General features: G+C 39.5%; 1 protein-coding gene across 3 annotated transcripts in view; it reads left to right on the forward strand.

Annotated features, from left to right (window-relative positions):
• Positions 1-12682, forward strand: part of dip2a (disco-interacting protein 2 homolog A) — a 134697-nt gene that overhangs the window by 63955 nt on the left and 58060 nt on the right. For all 3 annotated transcript variants that reach the window (XM_073854889.1, XM_073854890.1, XM_073854891.1), the window contains exon 2: positions 1015-1086. In XM_073854889.1, the coding sequence (XP_073710990.1) occupies positions 1015-1086 (72 nt within the window). The remainder of the gene's footprint in view (positions 1-1014; positions 1087-12682) is intronic.

Here is a 12682-nt window from a genome sequence, read left to right on the forward strand (position 1 = left end):
CCCTTCAGACCACTGTCAGCAAGATCTGCTGTTGTAATACTGAATATCTGAGATGATATTTTAATAACTGTTTATGAAGGTTGGAATAGAAACATAGTCATTGTGTGGTGAGTGATTGCTGTAAACCATCAGTATGTTGAGCTTTATTACAGTACAATCCTTTCAATCCTGTTCATTATATGGGTTTGCTCAGAGAAGCAATCAGGATTTTTAAGTTTCGTTTCAGAAATGTTCTTGTGTATATGGCCAGCACTGCTGCTTACTAACATACAGCCTAATGTATTTATTTCTCATGGTGAGATAACAGATTCCACTTAAGTTTTTTCAGAGACAGTCGTATGCTTCATACGAGGTTATTTTCAACCCACCATTGTGTCAAAAAGGGTCCAAGCCCAGTCATTGGGGTAAATGAACCCAGAAAATGTTTATATTTAACTTAGCAATGGATTAAAACAACCCAGCCAAGGTGAAATTACAACCCAAGTGGCTGAACTTGTACCTGCCTAGAGAGCATGTGAACATTTGTATTAAAATTTTAAATATTGGATATGTGATCCCTGCTAAAAAAACAATAGAAACCATCACAGAAATTCCAAAGGGTTCCATTGAGATGCCATCACAGGAACCATTCATTTTTTTACCATTAAAACCATTACAAATGTCTTTTGTAGGGTTTTTAGCAGTAGGATTTAATGGTCCCACCAAGAGAACTCATCACATACCAGTAGAGACCCTATAGTTTCCATTACAACTAATAAATTCCCATTAAATCCAGTAGCATGTCTGTAATGGGATATTTCTCATACTGCTGTATGGTAGGATGTTTGTTTTTGTGTGTTAGGGTTACACAAACACACATTGTTGTGGGTTTCAATCGTTGGATGTGTGTGTAATGTTGTGTAATGATGGTTGTGTGTATGTCAGGATGGTGGTCTGACTCTGAACAGTGTGACATCAGCTTTTCAATCACACAATACATGATTCATCACTTTCTCTTTTTCTCTCTTTCTGTAGGTGACATCACACAGAAGGGCTATGAAAAGAAAAGAGGCAAATTGTTGGCACCCTACATACCACAGATACAAGGTAAACATCCCCTCCTAAATGTTTTTAGCAATTATAAAATGGACATTTCAGATTTTTAGATGATCTGAGCTTTTTTAGTTAGTTGGTGAAAGAGCTGTTTATTCTGATCATGATTATATGTTTAGATGTTTAGACATTGATCATATCTTTATCAAAAAGCTGTGACCGTGTTACAGTGGTTTTAGAAGAGAGTACTTTAACCCAACACTGTAACACACATCATCTCTTCACTTGATTCATGTTGAGATGATAAAGGATAAAAGTCCTGTATCTAAATTGAAATGTAGTCCAGATTGATTTGAAATATGTTGATGATGTATTTGGTTTCATAAGTGTGTGAAAATCAGTTCAACTCTAAAGCTGAAGGTATACTTGGGCTGTCCAGGTTCGTGCGCCGTCCGCATGGTGTCATTTTCGTCATCAGGACGGTCCGTGGTCGTCCACGTGCTGCCCAAAATTTGAGACCCCGCGGACAGTCCGTGTACGATAGCGTATGCGCGTGAATGGTTGAGACAGGGCACTACACTACAAACAATTGCACAAAGGCAATAGACAGCATTTGCGCACACACGTTCTTCCAAGAACAAAAAGCTGTGGAGCATTTTTGTCACCATGTTTGATTCTTTTTCTTTGTTTTCTTGTTGTTTGTTCTAAACTTTGTTTGCAATGATGGATTTGCTATTTTTCTTTTTCTATCCTAAATGTTTTAATGTACTGTAAATTTTGCGAATCAGTCCTCCCCTGATGCCCTGGTAGAGTAATAATTTGAATAAGAAATCATTTGTATTATGTACGTGTCGATCGCGGCCATCCGTGCGTAGCCGCGGTGACTATACTTGGAAAGCTGTGCGGATGCGGAAAAAGGTATATTGGCCCTTAAACCTGAAGCTCAGAGTATTTTAACTCTCAATAGCTCTTTTCACACAAAGATTACGGAAAATACGCAAAAATGCATCCAGAATATGTCCGGGATTGTTTGATTTTTGGTTCATTCACACTGCCAATGATTTTCTGTTATCTGTACAAGCATTCACACACATACTGTTAAGATCCCATAAAGACACGTGACGTATTAAAAGTCCTGGACATGATAGGTTTTGAAGGATCTGAAGTTTGCTTATTATCTGTGATTTCTCTTTGAAAAACCACACACGTGCATTTTTGTTTATGATTATTCAATTCAATTCAATCAACTTTATTAATCCCTCAAGAGGCAATTAGTTAGGAGCAGCATGTATACAATACATAACATACACTCACCTAAAGGATTACTAGGAACACCATACTGTGTTCGACCCCCTTTTGCCTCCAGAACTTCCTTAATTCTATGTGGCATTGATTCAACAAGGTGCTGAAAGCATTCTTTAGAAATGTTGCCCCATATTGATAGGATAGCATCTTGCAGTTGATAGAGATTTGTGGGATTCACATCCAGGGTACAACGCTCTCGTTACCACATCCCAAAGATGACTGTGGGGGCCATTTAGTACAGTGAACTCATTGTAATGTTTAAGAAACCAATTTGAAATGATTCAAGCTTTGTGACATGGTGCATTATCCTGCTGGAAGTAGCCATCAGAGGATGGGTACATGGTGGTCATAAAGGGATGGACATGGTCAGAAACAATGCTCAGGTAGGCTGTGGCATGAAAACGATGCCCAATTGGCACTAAGGGTCCTGAAGTGTGCCAAGAAAACATGCCCCACACCATTACACCACCACCACCAGCCTGCACAGTGGTAACAAGGCATGATGGATCCAAGTTCTCATTCTGTTTACACCAAATTCTGACTCTATCATCTGAATGTCTCAACAGAAATCGAGACTCATCAGACCAGGCAACATTTTTCCAGTCTTCAACTGTCCAATTTTGGTGAACTGTCCAAAATTGTAGCCTCTTTTTCCTATTTGTAGTGGAGATGAGTGGTACCCGGTGGGGTCTTCTGCTGTTGTAGCCCACCCACCTCAAGGTTGTGTGTGTTGTGGCTTCACAAATGCTTTGCTGTATACCTCGGTTGTAACGAGTGGTTATTTCAGTCAAAGTTGTTCTTCTATCAGCTTGAATCAGTCGGCTCATTCTCCTCTGACCTCTAGCATCAACAAGGCATTTTCGCCCACAGGACTGCCGCATACTGAATGTTTTTCCCTTTTCACACCATTCTTTGTAAACCCTAGAAATGGTTGTGCGTGAAAATCCTAGTAACTGAGCAGATTGTGAAATACTTAGACTAGGGTTGTGCTGATAGACTTTAGTATCGTGTATCGACGATCTTCAGACATATCGCCAATGGCGGGCTTTCATGGCGATAGTCATGACGATAGTTGGCGAATGGTTATTATTATCATCATAGTTTTACATTAACACCCACATTGCATGCTTTTCCTCGCATGAGGGTTTGTGGGCTTCGCTTTACGCGGAGAGCTTGTAAAGAGAGAATTCCTTCTTGCACGTACCTTCACTTAATGCGCGCGTCTTGGACTCCTTCTAGCAAATCCATTGTGTCATGAACAGCTGCGCTTCTCTCTGTCTCACGTGCACGCGCTCTCGCATCTGTCCGAAGTCTAAACATAAACTAAAGTAGTAATCCTCATGTCTTTGTTCCGTTTAATGCGTTTCATGCGAGCTGAGGCAAACTTTACTTTTTGTTTAAAATATGACCCGCTGCATATTGGCGCCTCTCTCACTCTCGCGTACGTGCAGAGAGCTGCGCTCTGTCCGAAGTCAGATCACTAATCCTATTTATGATATGCATTATAATCAGGGATGCGATTTTTCCGTATAAATAAGGATTTCCGTATTTTCGGACCTTGATGGGATGACTTGTCTAAATCATGTAAATCCGATGAGTTTTTTTTTAGATGGGGGGGGGGTTAATCACGCGCGTGTTGTATGCCCGTGTTGTTGCAAGTGCTGTCTCAGTATGCCTGCGTTGTCTGTATGCGCGCGCTGTCTTTGTGCGCGAGCTTCGCCGTCATCCAACATGGATCCCAGACGTTTTCTGTGTTCTACGTCATACACATCAGGCATGAAAATCCCTCACCTTTCGACGAAATTCGCCGTTTTGAAGCCAAAAAAGGTGACCCACGTGAATCGTGTAGATTCGATGAGAAAACATTTTCGGGGGCAGAGGGGTTTGCACGCGTTGTTTGTAGACGCGCCCTTCCCCTTCATCCAACATGTATACCAGACATTAGATTTATTGGAGTTCATGCTCCGCTGCAAAAACCGACAGGCAGCCGCAGGTGACATCAACGTATCACGAGAGCGAATTGAGATGTCATAAGGAAGTCTGCTTTCGAACGGCTCTCGCGCTACTTTGATGTCATCCGCATTTCTGTGTTCTTCGTCATACAAGCTTGTTAAAGATGCGTAGAGCGACTGCCTTCGGGATGTAAAGTCAACACAAAGCGCTGTAAAACTATCATTGTTGAAAACTAAGGCATCAATCAATTAAAACAACATATATACACAGACTGACATTGCAAAGTGACCTAAAAGATTTTTTGTTGGAATGGATTTGAACGGATTATGAACTTACTCCTCGCTTGTAAGTCACATTGGTCTAACTAGTCTACGGCTGTAAGTACTTAAATGTAAATATGGTGAAACTGCAAAATATTGCATGAAATGCTGTAATAAGAACATACTGACATACTGTTACAATTTACAGTAACATTTACGCGATTTTAGACTATTTGAGCGACAAAGATGCTAAAGTGAGCTGTTTTCAGTGCGCATACGCGCATAAACTCCAAAGCCCACGCGCGTTTCAAAAATCACGCAAACACATCATTTCTTTGGGCTTGACAGGAGATATGCGCAAAACTATATTGTAATATCACAGTCTCTGCAAGTATTCTCACGGTGTTAAAGGGACAGTTCATCTTATAAGAAATACTTATGTTTGAGTCATTATGTTAATCAAACTACAAGACAAAAGGAAAATCACTTTTATAGCTTTAAAAATATCAATTATATTTAATTTATAGAATGAAAACAGTGTTATATATTAATTTAATACCGTTTCTTTACCTAATCAATACTGTTAGATCATCTTACTTTATTTGTAACTTTGTTTTTTTCTATTTTATATGCTTGTAATTTCTTGATTTGTTCTTATTTTATTTTCCCACATCACTTTTTTGCTTATCTGAAAATTATTCAACCCATGACTCAAAAACCATAATGCAATTTATTTAACCAGTACTATATTGTAAAATTAATTCATTTCAAATTAGATGTAGGCCTTCAGGTCCACTTTATTCCAAGGCCAATTTAAAATTGTATAACCTTGCGAGTGATAGTCAGATTATGGCAAAATAAAATTATTGCAGATGTAAAATAGTAAGGGAATGCTACTTGTTACAGCTTTCCACATTTATCAATCCATTTAATTAAACATGGTTTCTGTTAGTCAAATGTTTACATTTTAAATTTGAAATCTAAATTTTCTGTCAGAATTAAATAATTGAAATAATGGTCATAATGTATTTTCTGCATATTTTATGGTGTGCATTTTGTTTCTGCCCACGTGAAGGGATGTTAAGTTCCTTCCTTCTTTTTCGTCCTTGGCCAATCACATGCCTGTATAATGAGTTGTAGCAACACGTCCCTCGTGTTTAAAATATGATTGTGTTTAAAATATGATCGGGTTCAGCTGGACCAAGGTGTTTAAAAAGGCACCTCTGAGAGCACCACTGCTTGACACGTGTTGTGCATTGAATTGTTTGTATGTGCGCGCACGTGTGTGTTTGTGCGCGCAGATGCATGTTTTTACAGTTATTAAGTAATCATGATTAGGGTTTTAATGACGCGCTCGCATTAATGGCATCAGTTTTAAAAAGGTTGCGGTCATGACGGTGTTGCTCCTTTCCTTTTTTTGTCCACCAATCAAGTGACTTGTTATAATGAGTAAAACATTTACAAATAAAAAACGAGTAAACTACTGCCCCGCCCCCCGATACTATCGTGTATTGCCGATCTCACAGGCTGACGATAAGACGATCTCAAAATGTGGCATATCGCCCAACACTAACTTAGACTGGCCCGTCTGGCACCAACAACCATGTCACGCTCAAAATTGCTTAATTCACCTTTCTTCCCCATTCTGACATTCAGTTTGGAGTTTAGGAGATTGTCTTGACCAGGACCACACCCCTTAATGCATTATAGCAACTGCCATGTGATTGGTTGATTAGATAATTGCATTAATGAGAAATTTAACAGGTGTTCCTCATAATCCTTTAGGTGAGTGTACATCACACACATTATTCACAACATACAACCATCAATCAGTATGTGTACTTAAAAATAAAAAGTCCCCCAAGAAGCCATACACAGAATTTAAAAGTTTGATTGTCGAAGGAATTAAAGATTTGTAATATTGGCTCGTTTTACACACTGGAAGCGCATAACGACTCCCAGAAGGCAACAGAGAAAATTCACCTTCTAAAACATGTCCGGGAGAGGCAAGAATACTCGCTACTTTCCAAACTATTTGTTGATTACAGAGGACATTAACGTCTTTTTGTTTTGTAGCAATAATTACCGATAAGATCATAAGAAGCGCATAATGCTTTGTTTTTTCATGCTGGTAAATAATCTCTGCTTCAGTCCAGTTTGCAGACATTTTTCATTGTGCATGTTGATCTGCGTATAAATCCCTTTGTCAAAGAGCTCAACCATACCTTCTTGTTGCGATGACACATGCGTCCTCACTACAGCACGCCCCTTACGGCTCTTTATGGGAGTGATCCCAGAACATTTATGAGACGGGTTTATGTTCACACAGAAGCCTCTCTGACAAATGTATGGAAATTTTCTAGGAACAACGTGCTGTGTGAATGAGGTTTATCATGTGCTCTGTGCCTCTGTTGTTTAGTTTATGATGACTATTAATAGCCTGTATATCCAGCGTAATATGTAAGAAATAATTGACGATGGACCGTTGAATTATTAGAAAAATAATGTGCATTCTTTTTCAATAATTCAACGGCCCACTTATACTAAGGTTACCACACCTCAAGACATCGATCATATGATATATTTAAATTTCGTCCGGTTTTTTTATACTTTAATCGCTATTGTGAGTAGGTCTATTTCTTCCGCTTCTCATCCAACGGCACTTTTGCTCGTTTCAAAACTTCATTTTAAAGCTGGCAATAGAGGCTTGAGCCGCTGATAGCATTCTAATGCAGTTATTAATGAAGTTATTAGAAAGAGAGCTAGAATGATAGAGACACAGAGACAAGAAAGAGAGAGAGAGTGAGAGAGAGAGAGAGAGAGAGATTGAGACCTCTGTACGTCTCTAAACAGGGCTGTTATTGCCTCGGAAAATCGTCTGTCATGTTGTTTTTGTTAGTCTGTTATTACAGTTAACTATGCGAAGTGATATGGAACTGTATTGCGGTCAAGAGAGCTGCCTGGAACTACGTTCGCTGTGCGTTTCCCAGAAAATAATTGCCTACCTCAGAACGTTCATCAGCCAATCAGATTCAAGCATTCATCAGACCCATAGTACAGTATAACTCTTTAAAAAAATACAAGTGTATAAAGAGATAAAGAGAGCCTTGCTTTTAAGAAATGTTAAAAGACAGACAGATGTGAGCGGCTGATATATAAGCCTGCTGTTAAAGGGAATGATTTGTTTATGAATGTAATTTATTTCAAACATGCAAAACATCAAGGGAAGCATCTACATTTACTCTCCCTCACATTGTTTGAATCTTTCATCACTTTCTGAGGAGCACAGAAGCAGATTTTGGAGAAATTCTGGTGTCCAGATTTGTTTTTATAGATTTGAAAGTCAGTAAACCATTCCTGTACAATATAAACATACTGATATAGCAGATGAATGACAGCTCTCAGCTTGAAATGCTCCTGACAGCGTCTCACTGCTGACTGTATGACAGATTCAGATTAATGTTAGTACTGACCTGTATTTCTATTTAATAATGCTTGTGGTGTCTGGTGGAAAGTGAACACTGTCTGGGTCCACAGTCGGTATTTTTGGTTTGGCTTTAAAACAGGAAATTAAGACTTCACTTTTTAGCAGAGATGGATTTTCCTGCTGGGGGTTTGTCTTTGAAATTATTTTGTCAAGACTCAAGAGCTTTATTAATCAAGAGCTCAAATACAAAACCCTGACAAATGCCTCTGACATGTTTTCTTGTAAATGATTTGTTTTCTTATGTTTAGGTTCAATCATTTCACTTTAATTCTAATGAAAAGGTTATTCTTTAGTCATTAAAGGGCACCTATTGTCTGATTCACGTTTTTACATTTCCTTTGGTTTGTAAGTGTGTGTTACATATCAATGATATTTAAAAGGTACAAACCCCAAAGCAAACAATGATGCGAGGTATCGTTTCCAACGTAAATCTCTTTTCTTGGACTACAACAAGCATGTATTGTAGGCAACAATTTACTTCCTGGGATTGGTGATGTAGTCCCACTTCTGACTCACAGCTTGTAAGTTAACTCCTGTTAGAATTGCATTGTGACTGAATCTTTCAAACATGGTAAGGAGCATCACATTTCTAGCTGACGTCAGAGGTATTCAGGCCAATCACAACGTACAGATTAGCTGGCCAATCGATGAGATATTTCACATAGTGATTTACTTCCTGGCTCCCGTGTCACCCTGTCTTTGTTGTTAAGCCTCATCATTGGTTGAATTTGATATAAACATTTAGACACACTTACCCCTGGAGGCGTCCCCAAAGTGTCACTGCAGTGATGCAGCGCGAGTTCCCCCGAAAGGGAACTGTAACAATGTATCTTTAAAGGTAACACGATGGCTATGCGTGGACGTACATTAAAGGTGGAGTCCACGATGTTTGAAAGCCAATGTTAATATTTGAAATCACTCAAACAAACACGCCCCTTCCCCAATAGAAACTGGACCTTCTGTTGATAGACCCGCCCCACACATACGCAACCCGGCATTTGATTTGATTTGATTGGCTATAAGTGTGTTTTGGTAGTCGGCCCGTCTCCTTTTCCAACGCAATTTTCAAACATCGTGGACTCCGCCTTTAAGAATGTGATTGGTCGAGCCCGGTCAAGTTCGAAAAAATAAAATGGCGGCCAAGGACGCGACTGGACCACCAATTTAGTCTAAATAAAGGTAGATTTTCACTTTTTACACCTTTTAAGTGCATTTCTAGCGAGAATTTATTATTGTAGTTTTCAAATATGTGATTAGTTATCACAAAGGCGCTCTCTGTTTACATTTCTAACATGCTGCCTTTGAAGTGTGTCCGAAAGTCTTTCTCTGAGCTGCCTTCATGCCTCCGAAGTCATTTCCTCATGAGGCAGCGAGGCAACGAGTCACTGCCTTGAGTTTTCGGACGCAGCGTAAGTTACCTTGCTCTCACTTGAAATGTGTTCCCACATTTAGTCCTTGAATTTGAGGGTATTGGACCTGGAATGTCCTTGAAAGGTCCTTGAATTTGAAGTTAACTAAGGTGTGGGAACCCTGCCAGTTGCTCCTCCTTTCTGAACAAAGGAAAAAGTATCAGAAACGTTGTCAATATCCTAATATATTCAGTAAACCTCTTAAACCCAGTAAAAAACTCTTGCGGCATGATCGTTCTTCCAATTCTTCTTATGTGCACTTTGCCGAAAAAATCACAGTGGTGTTTAACAGATTCTGTGGTTTTTGCTTAGATCTTCTGAAAAACCTCCAGAGGGGTGTGTGTGTGTGTGTGTGTGTGCGTGCGTGCGTGCGTGCGTGTGCGTTCAGTACTCACTGGATGGGTTATATGCAGAAGGCACATTCAAGTATACATTCACTATAACCACAGACGTTAATCAATTCTGTCCATATCTGACTAGTAACCATGAGTTTCGTTTGAAAACAGGACTGTGATTGGTTGGTTATCAGCCAACCATGAAGAGACTTTTTGCTTAGCAACTGGACCGAGTCTACTTGTATCATTTATGGTTTCTGTTATCCATACTGCTGAGATTACATTGTATTGATCCTCTGCGTGTGTGTGTGTGTGTGTGTGTGTGTGTGTGTGTTTGTGTGTGTGTGTGTGTAGTTGTTATAAACCAGCTCATTTGTTTCGTTGTTTTAGATTTGTCCTCAAGTAACATTTGCAGTCAAAAAGCTTTGGTTAAGTTTAGCAGGATTGGGGATTTGAAGAATTTTCCAGAACAACAGCCGAATGAAATGAACCTGAGCAGATATAAGAGAGACCAGACGCTGTTTTGATAACACATCAGACATTTAAAAAAGTAAAACTTAAAGGAATGTTCAGAGATCAACACAAGTTAACCTCTGTGTCGTTACATCAACAAATAAAACAATGAGTTTACTGTAACTCTCTCACAATAGAAATCTCTGGTCCGAGACAGAAACATGAATGTTGTCATTTTGTTAAAGTCTCAATCAAACATTATGTTTAAATCTTGTATTTATTTTAACACTTGGGCAATACCTGCCCATAGTCTTTCATTATGAGCTTTTACATTTTCATGTCCTGTATTGAAGATCATTTAAGTTAAGCAATATTTACTAAAGCAGGAGTCCTGCAAAATGTTGTTCAGAACATCCTACTAATCCTAAACTAGTCTTGCGGTTGGTTAGTAACATCTGTGTTTATATCCATCGTTGAAGTACGTGACCTGACCTGACCTGAGCCCAGTTTGACCCTCATTGATGAAGCTCTAATGAATGCTGGGCCATGTCAACACCGTAAACTCCAGCTCTTAACAAACATCATACGGGTAAAGAGGTGAATTTTAATGCGGTTGCCGGGCAAAGAGAGAAGCTAAAGAGTCCTGTGAAGATGCTGGAGCTTTTCACATAACACAAGAGTTTAACACAAGAATAGCAGCTCGCCAACTGTGATATATGTTTCTGATTGTCAAGACATTTCTAAAAGAATCTTGGGGGTCTCATTATGAGATTTTAAGGAATTGCATTATTATCAACTAGCAATGAGCCATGCATATTTTATATTATGTTAAGGTCATGTATTTAACCCCTTAAGAAAATTAACCATGGTTTTACTACAGTTAAAACCAATAAAGCAGTGTTACTGTGGTAAAACCATGGTTACCACAAAAAACATGGTTAATTTTCGTAAGGGACGGCTTGATTTACTGTATGTTCTTTTATGGCGCTTTTCCATTGCATAGTACCTAACGGTTTGGGTCGGGTCAGCTCACTTTTGGGGCTTTTCCACTGGGTGCAGTACGTAGTACCAGATACTTTTTTTAGTACCTCGACCCGAGCTGATACCAAATTGTGACACGAAAACACTGTAGATAACTGATTGGTCTGAGGGAATCGTCACTACCAGCATCATCGCTATAATGTAAAAGATTACCTTTACCTTCGTGCTAGCTTGCGCTGTCTTGAGTAAACCTGTTGTCATCTGTGCTTTGTTGTAAATTCCCTAACTCCCTTTTAGCAATGAAAACATCAGCGGGTTGAGAATCAGAAACACAATAAAAAATTTTTTTTCAGATTTGCGGGGGCACATTCGCGACGCGCACTTCCGCATATATGCATTAATGCAACTTAAATGAGACTCAGTGGAGTACGCCACGGGTGTTTGTACAGAAACTGTCATGTGAGACAGAGGTAGTGATAAAGCGATGTGCAAACATCTATTTGTGGTGGCCAATTTTAATTTTGTGGCCGACTGAGAAATAAATGAATGTATGGGGATGTATAGCATTCCAACAACACTCTCGTTTGTATGATGTCACAGCAGTAGGCAGCGCAAATATAACGACACGCCTATAATCCCTCCCACTGCAAAGTGTTACTAAACTCGATGAAAAAGCTAACCAGGCCAAAAGTGAGGTAAGCTGACCCGACCTAAACCGTGGGGTAATATGCAATGGAAAAGCACCATTAAACTGGTGTGTGTTACTCACAGCTACTTTACTATAACTCAACTGGTTACTAGCAACGGCAGAAGATCATGGGTTTAATTCCAATGGAAAGCACATGCTCATAAAATGTATAGGTTAAATGCACTGTGAGATAAACTGTCTGCCACATAGATATATAAATGTGTAGATGTCTTATTTGTGGCTGTTTCTATATCATCTGCGGTTATGTATGCAGTATTGCCTGACTTTTCCGGCGGTGTATTAATATCACCCACGGTTATGGATGCGTTATTGCGTGGCTTTTGGGCGTTATCTGAATACTATCCATGGATACAGTATGGCCTGTTTTTTCAGGTGGTATTTTAATATGGGCAGATGATGTGGGTGCGGTATTGCCTGGCTTTCCAAGCGGTATCTGGATATTGCCTGCGCTTGTGGATGCGGTATTGCCTTCCTTTTCAGGTGGTATCCAAATATCACCCACAGTTATGATGCTGTATTGCCTGGCTTTTTAAGTGGTATCCAAATATCGCCCGCTTTTGAGGGTGCAGTATTGCCTAGCTTTCCAGGCGTAATCTGAATGCCGTCCACGGTTATGGGTTTGATATTGCCTGCCTTTCCAAATGGTATCTGGATGCCACCTGTGACTATGGGTATACAGGTATAGGATATGATGGATGCAGGATGGATAAATGATGACATGAGCTGTCTATAATCTTTAGTTAAATATATGCAGATCT

Source organism: Misgurnus anguillicaudatus, chromosome 17 (genome assembly GCF_027580225.2).
Source record: "Misgurnus anguillicaudatus chromosome 17, ASM2758022v2, whole genome shotgun sequence".
Classification (NCBI taxonomy): Eukaryota; Metazoa; Chordata; class Actinopteri; order Cypriniformes; family Cobitidae; genus Misgurnus; species Misgurnus anguillicaudatus.